Here is a 12,650-nt window from a genome sequence, read left to right on the forward strand (position 1 = left end):
AAACAGAATTATACAATATCTTCAATATAAGCACAGGTTATTAAGAACATTGGATGTATTTTCATTAACATTTTAAGTAGTGAATGTCATTATACTGCAACGTCTTGCCTCTCAAACCTAATTTAATCCTCTTACCAGAGTTTGGTGCGATGGTCATTAAAAACATAAAACAATAGCAGTGCATAATATCATATATGATACGAACCGAGCTCTAGTAACTAGCCTTCTACAGTATAGATAGAAGTGTAGAACAGACTTCAATAGAACTATTACAGAATTCTCTTCTAGAACTTAGATTGGAGTCAGTTCTGTCTGTTGTCCCGGTCCTCCTGAATCATACTGCCAATCTGATGCTATACAACTTATAGGTTACTATAGGTTACTGCTAGCCTGCTGCAAGTCAGGATGGGATAGTTACTCACCCTAACATGCTGCCAGTCAGGCTGGATAGTTACTCACCCTAACATGCTGCCAGTCAGGAGGGATAGTTACTCACCCTATAATGCTGCCAGATAGTTACTCACCCTAACATGCTGCCAGTCAGGAGGGATAGTTACTCACCCTATAATGCTGCCAGATAGTTACTCACCCTAACATGCTGCCAGTCAGGATGGACAGTTACTCACCCTAACATGCTGCCAGTCAGGATGGACAGTTACTCACCCTAACATGCTGCCAGTCAGGAGGGATAGTTACTCACCCTAACATGCTGCCAGTCAGGATGGACAGTTACTCACCCTAACATGCTGCCAGTCAGGATGGATAGTTACTCACCCTAACATGCTGCCAGTCAGGAGGGATAGTTACTCACCCTATAATGCTGCCAGATAGTTACTCACCCTAACATGCTGCCAGTCAGGAGGGATAGTTACTCACCCTAACATGCTGCCAGTCAGGAGGGATAGTTACTCACCCTATAATGCTGCCAGATAGTTACTCACCCTAACATGCTGCCAGTCAAGATGGATAGTTACTCACCCTAACATGCTGCCAGTCAGGAGGGATAGTTACTCACCCTAACATGCTGCCAGTCAGGATGGGATAGTTACTCACCCTAACATGCTGCCAGTCAGGAGGGATAGTTACTCACCCTATAATGCTGCCAGATAGTTACTCACCCTAACATGCTGCCAGTCAGGATGGGATAGTTACTCACCCTAACATGCTGCCAGTCAGGATGGACAGTTACTCACCCTAACATGCTGCCAGTCAGGAGGGATAGTTACTCACCCTATAATGCTGCCAGATAGTTACTCACCCTAACATGCTGCCAGTCAGGATGGATAGTTACTCACCCTAACATGCTGCCAGTCAGGATGGATAGTTACTCACCCTAACATGCTGCCAGTCAGGATGGATAGTTACTCACCCTAACATGCTGCCAGTCAGGAGGGATAGTTACTCACCCTAACATGCTGCCAGTCAAGATGGACAGTTACTCACCCTAACATGCTGCCAGTCAGGATGGACAGTTACTCACCCTAACATGCTGCCAGTCAGGATGGACAGTTACTCACCCTAACATGCTGCCAGTCAGGAGGGATAGTTACTCACCCTATAATGCTGCCAGATAGTTACTCACCCTAACATGCTGCCAGTCAGGATGGATAGTTACTCACCCTAACATGCTGCCAGTCAGGATGGATAGTTACTCACCCTATAATGCTGCCAGATAGTTACTCACCCTAACATGCTGCCAGTCAGGATGGACAGTTACTCACCCTAACATGCTGCCAGTCAGGAGGGATAGTTACTCACCCTATAATGCTGCCAGATAGTTACTCACCCTAACATGCTGCCAGTCAGGATGGATAGTTACTCACCCTAACATGCTGCCAGTCAGGATGGACAGTTACTCACCCTAACATGCTGCCAGTCAGGAGGGATAGTTACTCACCCTAACATGCTGCCAGTCAGGCTGGATAGTTACTCACCCTAACATGCTGCCAGTCAGGAGGGATAGTTACTCACCCTAACATGCTGTCAGTCAGGAGGGATAGTTACTCACCCTAACATGCTGCCAGTCAGGAGGGATAGTTACTCACCCTAACATGCTGCCAGTCAGGATGGATAGTTACTCACCCTATAATACTGCCAGTCAGGATGGACAGTTACTCACCCTAACATGCTGCCAGTCAGGAGGGATAGTTACTCACCCTAACATGCTGCCAGTCAGGATGGATAGTTACTCACCCTAACATGCTGCCAGTCAGGATGGATAGTTACTCACCCTAACATGCTGCCAGTCAGGATGGATGGTTACTCACCCTATAATGCTGCCAGATAGTTACTCACCCTAACATGCTGCCAGTCAGGATGGATAGTTACTCACCCTAACATGCTGCCAGTCAGGATGGATAGTTACTCACCCTAACATGCTGCCAGTCAGGATGGGATAGTTACTCACCCTAACATGCTGCCAGTCAGGATGGACAGTTACTCACCCTAACATGCTGCCAGTCAGGAGGGATAGTTACTCACCCTATAATGCTGCCAGATAGTTACTCACCCTAACATGCTGCCAGTCAGGATGGATAGTTACTCACCCTAACATGCTGCCAGTCAGGATGGATGGTTACTCACCCTAACATGATGCCCACCAGCCTCTAGATGTGCAGATGACTTCAACTTTAAAAACAATCCCAATCTGAAACACTATCCACTATGTACGCTCTCTCTCTCAAAAAAAAAGCATATCGTACACTTAATTTTTCTCCAATAAAAACTATGAATGACTTATTGCTTCAAATATTGTCTTCTCTAGTATCGCAGAACCAGGGTACACAGTCAGATACGCCCTGAGTCCACATGGACAACAAACATGGATTTGATTATTAGACTAATAGACTATAGTGCAATTACAAACTCCATGAAATAATTTCCCCCTTGCGGTTAGAGGCCAGCCAGCAGCCGGAGGGTTGCCAGTTTCAATCCCGGACCGACCAGAAGAATCTGTCGGGAAGTCAGCTGGAAGGTTGCTGGTATCAAATCCTAGATGCCACTACCTGCCATTGTGCCCTTGAGCAAGGCACTTAACCCCCCACAACAGCAGCTCCCTGGACGCACAGTGTAGCCCCAGCACCTCTCCAATACCTGTATATAGAATGTGTCTCTTCCAGAGGAGTTGTGTTAAAAGCATAAGTCAAATTTTGGTTGGACCTTGTGTGCAATTGACTCCTCCTCTACACCTTCCTCTGTCCTCAAGTGGTTGAAGACTCCTCTTCACTAGTGGTTGAAGACTCCTCCTGAACTAGGCTTTGGCGGTATACCGTATATATCATATCTGAAACTATTTCTTTGAAGTTTTTCCAATACATTTTAATATTTGTAGATTGTTTTAAAGTAAATAACTGTAGTCAACTTGTGCAATACATTAAGAGATAAAGCAGATCGCATTCTTCATTTCATCTCACACATTTTACATTATGAAGCTTACCATAGTCCCCCAGAACAGCTGACCCAGTCACATTATTTTACATTATGAAGTTACCATAGTCCCCCAGAACAGCTGACCCAGTCACATTATTTTACATTATGAAGCTACCATAGTCCCCCAGAACAGCTGGAAGGTATCAGTCAGAGCGCTGCCTGCTGATAGAGGGTATCAGTCAGAGCGCTGCCTGCTGATAGAAGGTATCAGTCAGAGCGCTGCCTGCTGATAGAAGGTATCAGTCAGAGCGCAGACTGTGGATAGAAGGTATCAGTCAGAGCGCTGCCTGCTGATAGAAGGTATCAGTCAGAGCACTGCCTGCTGATAGAAAGCCTGGTCCTGAATGAGTTTAGAAGTGCAACTGAAGCACAAAATTAGTCTGATGCCGAGCAGAAATGACAATAAGAAGCATTTTAGGAATGTGTTTACAAAACTCAGAAAGATATTTCTAATGCATTTTCTATTTTTCCTGATTGAAAAATGCTGAATTAATTTGCTAGCTATCTAAGTGGCTAAATTAATAAGGTAATCATATTGTGTTCGCTTTCTGCCATGATTAAGTCGTCAAAGCCCTTTGGATCAGTTCTGTACAGCTGCCACTGCCCTCTCTGGATTTCCTTTCATTTTTTCTCCTCTCGTCTGCTCCACCCCCACCTTCTAAGCAGAGCAGGCAGGCCCGTTGCCCTAGCGACTCCAGACTCCACACAGACACAGCATGTAGACATGGTGCTCCAGAGTCAGTACTGTTCATTTGCACAATGTCTCTCGTTCACATGCACTTGTAAATGTACAAACTCACCAAAAATTACATTCAGTAGTGCCTACCTATATACGTAGAATTATATGCGCTGGACTGCCTGTCTTTGCAATTAACTTATTTTTGTCTGCGCTCGTTAGCATATTTAGGTAGCAGCCTCCATGCCATTACTTGTGCTAATTTTGTTAGCATTCTACTAATAAGACGCCCAATGGGATTTTTTTGGTGCCCACTTGTGTACTAAACCGGTAATACTGTAAATCCCGGGATAAGAGGACGGTCTGATATGAAAATATGGATACCGCCCATTCCTAGTGTGAGCTGATCATATATCAGACGACAGCCAACCCTCCAGCGTCACAGCAAACCCCAATGTACTCAAGGAATGGATTAAAGGTAACATCTCAATATCCTTCTCACCCTAGCCCTCCGAACCAGCAACAGGCTCGTACACTTCTCTGCCTAGAGCTCAGAAATAAGGAAGGTTCTGAAATCAACATGTATCAGACAGACATACCTTCTGATGTCCAATACAACTCAACCAAACTAACTCTATACACACCTCCGTGGATTTAGTAACAGACAAAGTCAAGTACTCAAGTCAAAGTGGACAGAACATTATATATTCATCAAAAACAACAATACATCTTTGACAGTATCCGTAATGTCTGGTTCTATTCAAGGTGCTGATTGGTCAGACTCACCCTGTGCTCCATGCAGCTCAACACAACCGATTATTGATTTCATTACATTTGATTGCTTCTTTAGTCAGTTAGAATGGGTTTGAAAATGATAAAGGTTCTGGTCAAAGAGAGAGACCGGGCAGGTCTGTCTCTCCTAACATCAGGTATAGTCTACAGTAGAACTTTGACAGGTCATAAACTCCTATGGATCCTATAAGTAATGGGGTCCCTTTGGTGACGAACCCTAAAGCCTCTAGAATGCATTACCTACATCTTTATGTTACATTCAACACAATAAATAGCAACAACTCAGTTGACACGTATTAACATCAGGAGCTAAAAAAAAATAAAAAAAATAAAGTTAAATCAAAAGCAAATTGGGCTGAGTGGAATAAATGAATGAGATTTAGTGTGCAAAGTCGAGGAGTGATCTTGTAGAACGAATCATTCCTTTGATGGTTGAATGAATAGAAGGCAAGCTGGTTCATCTCAAACCAGAGCCATTACACAGGTTGTAAAGTATGGCTATATACACTGAATGTACAAAACATTAGGAACACCTGCTCTTTCCATGACAGACTGACCAGGTAAAAGCTATGATCCCTTATTGATGTCACTTGTTAAATCCACTTCAATCAGTGTAGATGAAGGGGAGGAGACGAGTTTAAGAAGGACTTTTAAGCCTTGTGTATGTGTGTGCCATTCAGAGGGTGAATGGGCAAGACAAAATCTTTAAGTGCCTTGTCTACATTAGAACAGACACCATACTGATGAATAAGGGTTAGGGTTAACTCTAACCCAGACTGGCTTCTCAGGAAGTCTACATTAGAACAGACACCATACTGGTGAATAAGGGTTAGGGTTAACTCTAACCCAGACTGGCTTCTCAGGAAGTCTACATTAGAACAGACACCATACTGATGAATAAGGGTTAGGGTTAACTCTAACCCAGACTGGCTTCTCAGGAAGTCTACATTAGAACAGACACCATACTGGTGAATAAGGGTTAGGGTTAACTCTAACCCAGACTGGCTTCTCAGGAAGTCTACATTAGAACAGACACCATACTGATGAATAAGGGTTAGGGTTAACTCTAACCCAGACTGGCTTCTCAGGAAGTCTACATTAGAACAGACACCATACTGGTGAATAAGGGTTAGGGTTAACTCTAACCCAGACTGGCTTCTCAGGAAGTCTACATTAGAACAGACACCATACTGATGAATAAGGGTTAGGTTTAACTCTAACCCAGACTGGCTTCTCAGGAAGTCTACATTAGAGCAGACACCATACTGATGAATAAGGGTTAGGGTTAACTCTAACCCAGACTGGCTTCTCAGGAAGTCCCCAGGGTATGATAGTAGGTGTCTTTGAAAAGGGTATGGTAGTAGGTGTCTTTGAACGGGGTATGGTAGTAGGTGTCTTTGAACGGGGTATGGTAGTAGGTGTCTTTGAACGGGGTATGGTAGTAGGTGTCTTTGAACGGGGTATGGTAGTAGGTGCCTTTGAACGGGGTATGGTAGTAGGTGTCTTTGAACGGGGTATGGTAGTAGGTGTCTTTGAACGGGGTATGGTAGTAGGTGTCTTTGAACGGGGTACGGCAGTAGGTGCCAGACGCACCGGTTTGTGTCAAGAACCGCAACGCTGCTGAGTTTCACGCGTGTATCAAGATTGGTCCACCACCCAAAGGACATGCAGACGAATTGACACAATTGTGGGAAGCATCCCTGTGCATCCCTGTGGAACGCTTTTGACACCTTGTAGAGTCCATGCCGTGCCAAATTGAGGCTGTTCTGAGAGCTAAAGGGTGGTGTCCTTAATGTTTTGTAAACTGTAGCTGTGAGATAGGAGACCCTGTTATATAATATCATTGTTGCCTCGGCCTTATTACGTACCTGTTGAAGGCCTAGATCAGGGGTGTCAAACTCATTCCATGTAAGGTCGAATGTCTGCAGGTTTTTGGTTTTTCCTTTCAATTAAGACCTAGACACCCAGGTGAGGTGAGTTCCTTATTAAATAGTACAAGTGTGGAGCGGAAACCCAGACACTCGCCCCTCCCTGGAATGAGTTTCACACATGGCTGAGATAAAGCATATCTAACCAAGTACTACCATGAGATAGCTTGGGTCCCAGTACTAGCACCTAGATAGCTTGGGTCCCAGTGCTACCACTAGATAGCTTGGGTCCCAGTGCTACCACGAGATAGCTTGGGTCCCAGTGCTACCACGAGATAGCTTGGGTCCCAGTGCTACCATGAGATAGCTTGGGTCCCAGTGCTACCATTAGATAGCTTGGGTCCCAGTGCTACCATTAGATAGCTTGGGTCCCAGTGCTACCATTAGATAGCTTGGGTCCCAGTGCTACCACGATATAGCTTGGGTCCCAGTGCTACCACGAGATAGCTTGGGTCCCAGTGCTACCACGAGATAGCTTGGGTCCCAGTGCTACCATTAGATAGCTTGGGTCCCAGTGCTACCATTAGATAGCTTGGGTCCCAGTGCTACCATTAGATAGCTTGGGTCCCAGTGCTACCATTAGATAGCTTGGGTCCCAGTGCTACCATTAGATAGCTTGGGTCCCAGTGCTACCATTAGATAGCTTGGGTCCCAGTGCTACCATTAGATAGCTTGGGTCCCAGTGCTACCATTAGATAGCTTGGGTCCCAGTGCTACCATTAGATAGCTTGGGTCCCAGTGCTACCATTAGATAGCTTGGGTCCCAGTGCTACCATTAGATAGCTTGGGTCCCAGTGCTACCATTAGATAGCTTGGGTCCCAGTACTACCATTAGATAGATCGCTTGGGTCCCAGTACTACCATTAGATAGCTTGGGTCCCAGTACTACCATTAGATAGCTTGGGTCCCAGTACTACCATTAGATAGCTTGGGTCCCAGTACTACCATTAGATAGATAGCTTGGGTCCCAGAAACATCATTTGTTTCTAAGACTATGTTGTTTGAGTATAATTTTGGGTACTTTGGGATAAGTTGAAATAATGTTCATAAGGGCACAAAAGCCTTTCTGAAACAAATTTCTGAACAAAAAGTCAGCCTCTAATTCTATTGGAAGAAACTGTTTAGAGTGGGTGGGTGGGTGGTAGCTCATGGTGCCGGTCGACTGGTCAGGGTATACGGAGGTCTGGGGTCCAGAGATGAGCTCCAGTTATGTCATCTCGGAGGCGGTTTCCTCCCCCAAGCAGAGCCTCTTCTGTGGGCTAGTTATTTAACTTAGCAGCCTGCTCCTTCTGGGCCTTCTCCTTCTCTTGCAGCTTCTCCTCCTTCTGCAGCATCACCATGATTTCTGCTACCTGGCTGGTGTTGATGTCAATGTCCTCCTTGTCAATCAACTCCACCAACTAGAATAACACACACAACGAGACACACATTGGGTTAGCGTTCATTTGTTGTCACCACCTGTCTGTCTTTCATTCAGCTGATTGGCTGAGAAGACACAGCCAGAGGTCCCAACACATACCTTGATGACATCATCAATGTCGATCTTCCCGTCCTTGTTGTCATCGAGAGCGTCAGCGATGCTCTGCAGCTTGTGCTCTGGAATGTTCTGGATCTGCCTCATGACAGTGATGAGCTCGTTGATACTGATCAGGTTCTCCCTAAAGGTAAACAGAAGGCTACATACAGGAGGCATGTTACTGGCTCACACAGGTCACATGGTGGGGGAGGAGGAGCCAACGCTGTTGCCATGCAGGATCAAAAGTCCCAGATCAGAGCACACCAATCAGATCAAACCAAATTACATTTTAGGGAATATTTTATCAGTGAAGTGCAATGAAGAACAAGCTAAAATGAAAAAATATTAAAAAGCCTTTCCTAGGAATTGCATCTTTTACGAAAAATCATATCTAGAAAATGATTGTGATCTTTCATTTAGCAAATGAGAGTTATCATTATTGTGAATAAAAAAAGCAGTACCCTTAAATAATGTTGATGTGTATTATGCAATAGTCACTATATAGCAACAGTTTAAATGACATATGGACGATACTAGTGGTTCTCAACCGGTGCAGCACACATTCCATTCCTTTAGATTGGTGTCTATTGTTGTGAAATTGTTAGATTTTACTGCAATGTTGGAGCTAGGAACACAAGCATTTCACTACACCCACAATAACATGTGTATGTGACCAGTAAAATGTATTTTGAGGTGTGCTGCTTGAGGAACTCTCAGGTGTGCTGCAAAACTTTTCCTAATCTTGACTAATTTTTTGAACCCTCACTTATAAACATGTGAAGTTGACTTGGGAGCACTAGAGTCGGTCAGATAACACATTCAATGGTTACACATGGTTCCATCTGTATAGTTGGTTCCAGTCCAGTGTGCTCAGGCTGTTGTTACATGTATCACCTGAGGGGTGCGCATCACCAGCAAAGTCATTTGTATCATTTTACTTTTGTCTATAAAAACAGTTATCACAACTAAGTCTGATAGGGTTTAGTCATTTATTTCTTAATATATGGCTCTGGGCTTAGCTATACCACAGCCTCTGCTCTAGAAACAAACAAGAGTGGCTTCGTGTCCATGGTTGCACCTTTACAATACAGAAAACCACTCCTCTGTAGCCCAAACTGTTCAAAACTAAAACATTTTACCAGAGCTAAAAAAAGATTCATATTATTTGGGGAGCAGATTTGCGGGTCGCTCTTAAAGAGGCGGGTGTCATTGCAAATGAAGCCTTTCCAGTGTAGTTTGATGGACTAAATGGTTGAAACTCCAACACATTGTTAACGTCTGACAAGCCGTAGATAAATGAGGTCGCAGCTTTTACCAACATTTAGCTTAACTTTTAGCAACTCCATATTTCTCAATGAATAATCGAAATAGTAAGAACAATTTAAATGTGTTAGCATCTGATCCTAGAAAATTATCAAGATTTCTTGTTTTGGGAAGGCCTAAGTGTCAGAATGGTAAAACTATTTTAGTCTGTCTGCTTGTTTAAATAAGGGTTAGGTTTAACTCTAACCCAGACTGGCTTCTCAGGAAGTCTACATTAGAACAGACACCATACTGATGAATAAGGGTTAGGGTTAACTCTAACCCAGACTGGCTTCTCAGGAAGTCTACATTAGAACAGACACCATACTGATGAATAAGGGTTAGGTTTAACTCTAACCCAGACTGGCTTCTCAGGAAGTCCCCATTAGAACAGACACCATACTGATGAATAAGGGTTAGGTTTAACTCTAACCCAGACTGGCTTCTCAGGAAGTCTACATTAGAGCAGACACCATACTGATGAATAAGGGTTAGGGTTAACTCTAACCCAGACTGGCTTCTCAGGAAGTCTACATTAGAACAGACACCATACTGATGAATAAGGGTTAGGGTTAACTCTAACCCAGACTGGCTTCTCAGGAAGTCTACATTAGAACAGACACCATACTGATGAATAAGGGTTAGGGTTAACTCTAACCCAGACTGGCTTCTCAGGAAGTCTACATTAGAACAGACACCATACTGATGAATAAGGGTTAGGTTTAACTCTAACCCAGACTGGCTTCTCAGGAAGTCCCCATTAGAACAGACACCATACTGATGAATAAGGGTTAGGGTTAACTCTAACCCAGACTGGCTTCTCAGGAAGTCTACATTAGAACAGACACCATACTGATGAATAAGGGTTAGGTTTAACTCTAACCCAGACTGGCTTCTCAGGAAGTCCCCATTAGAACAGACACCATACTGATGAATAAGGGTTAGGTTTAACTCTAACCCAGACTGGCTTCTCAGGAAGTCCCCATTAGAACAGACACCATACTGATGAATAAGGGTTAGGTTTAACTCTAACCCAGACTGGCTTCTCAGGAAGTCCCCATTAGAACAGACACCATACTGATGAATAAGGGTTAGGTTTAACTCTAACCCAGACTGGCTTCTCAGGAAGTCTACATTAGAACAGACACCATCAATAACAACATAGTGATGATGCATGTTTGCCATTCCAAATGAAGAATGACTTTAAAAGGTCAAAGAACAGAGACGTACTAAAAGACCCCATAAAAGACCCCAATACACTATTTTAAAATGGAGACAGCCCTTAATGGCGCTGCCCATGCTGTCACAGGAGCTGCTATTATGAAGAGCTCTCTAACATAATCTAGTATAAAGCCCCACCCCAGTGAATGGAGGTCAGTATAAAGCCCCACCCCAGTGAATGGAGACCAGTATAAATCCCCACCCCAGTGAATGGAGACCAGTATAAATCCCCACCCCAGTGAATGGAGACCAGTATAAATCCCCACCCCAGTGAATGGAGACCAGTATAAATCCCCACCCCAGTGAATGGAGACCAGTATAAAGCCCCACCCCAGTGAATTGGAGACCAGTATAAAGCCCCACCCCAGTGAATGGAGACCAGTATAAATCCCCACCCCAGTGAATGGAGACCAGTATAAATCCCCACCCCAGTGAATGGAGACCAGTATAAAGCCCCACCCCAGTGAATGGAGACCAGTATAAAGCCCCACCCCAGTGAATTGGAGACCAGTATAAAGCCCCACCCCAGTGAATTGGAGACCAGTATAAAGCCCCACCCCAGTGAATTGGAGACCAGTATAAAGCCCCACCCCAGTGAATTGGAGACCAGTATAAAGCCCCACCCCAGTGAATTGGAGACCAGTATAAAGCCCCACCCCAGTGAATTGGAGACCAGTATAAAGCCCCACCCCAGTGAATTGGAGACCAGTATAAAGCCCCACCCCAGTGAATTGGAGACCAGTATAAAGCCCCACCCCAGTGAATTGGAGACCAGTATAAAGCCCCACCCCAGTGAATTGGAGACCAGTATAAAGCCCCACCCCAGTGAATTGGAGACCAGTATAAAGCCCCACCCCAGTGAATTGGAGACCAGTATAAAGCCCCACCCCAGTGAATTGGAGACCAGTATAAAGCCCCACCCCAGTGAATTGGAGACCAGTATAAAGCCCCACCCCAGTGAATTGGAGACCAGTATAAAGCCCCACCCCAGTGAATTGGAGACCAGTATAAAGCCCCACCCCAGTGAATTGGAGACCAGTATAAAGCCCCACCCCAGCGAATGGAGACCAGTATAAAGCCCCACCCAGGGAAATGAATGGACCTGTTCAGATGGAACAGTAAACTGTGCCACCAAGCAGGGTTTCAGTTAGCCGGTATTAGCCAGCTTTTGGACGCTATTTTTTTTAGGAAAGCCAATAAAATCTGCACCGGCCAGTTGTCCGGTAAGGGAATAAAACATTATTATTTAGCCTCGTCATTGATGTAAATACATTTGACCTGTCATGCTTAGTCTCGGTTAATTTGCATAATTGAACAGAATTAAATTGGTGTGTGTATATTCGTTATGTAACTTATTTGTGACTCATTTCAGTAAGGTATGATGGATGTCACTACTTCACAGGAGAGGCATATTAACTTTTTGTTGCAGAAATGCCTTCTGGGACATGTGAACTTTCAAGTGCCTTAATAACAAACTTGTATGTCATATGTAAATACGAATACAATTGTTAAGTTACGAGCCTGGTTGGTTTAGACAGGAACTTTCCCGCTAGCCATGATTGGCTGAGATAATGGATGGAAATACCGAGACATGAGTTCGGATTGGTCTGCCATGTAACATACTTCTGTCTATAACATGAGCTGTTCTCAGTAAGTGTGGATACTTGCTACCGCAGCTTTTTTGAAAGATGTAACGTTAACCGTGGAGAAATGCAAAGTGATGCTACTGCTCTCAACAACAATGCTGCCCTGAATTTATCAGACGCTGTCGACAAAGATCAGAGGG

The 12,650-nt window shown here is 44.3% G+C and overlaps 1 protein-coding gene across 3 annotated transcripts in view; it reads right to left on the reverse strand.

Moving 5' to 3' along the window:
* Positions 1-3,292: 3,292 nt before the first annotated feature.
* Positions 3,293-12,650, reverse strand: part of LOC139383344 (leucine zipper-EF-hand containing transmembrane protein 1) — a 53,478-nt gene continuing 44,120 nt past the window's right edge. Inside the window, exons 12-15 of one of the 3 annotated variants that reach the window (XR_011628726.1) lie at positions 8,345-8,483; positions 7,263-8,225; positions 6,164-7,040; positions 3,293-5,663 (exon numbers count right to left, since the gene is read on the reverse strand). Coding sequence is in view for 2 of the 3 variants with exons in the window: in XM_071127848.1 (XP_070983949.1) it covers positions 8,085-8,225; positions 8,345-8,501 (298 nt within the window). In the remaining variant the exon portion in view is untranslated. Of the gene's footprint in view, positions 5,664-6,163; positions 7,041-7,262; positions 8,226-8,344; positions 8,502-12,650 lie in introns of those variants that run through there. The other 2 variants (XM_071127848.1, XM_071127849.1) reach the window with 2 other exon arrangements.

The sequence above is a fragment of the Oncorhynchus clarkii genome, chromosome 25, assembly GCF_045791955.1.
Source record: "Oncorhynchus clarkii lewisi isolate Uvic-CL-2024 chromosome 25, UVic_Ocla_1.0, whole genome shotgun sequence".
Lineage (NCBI taxonomy): Eukaryota > Metazoa > Chordata > Actinopteri > Salmoniformes > Salmonidae > Oncorhynchus > Oncorhynchus clarkii.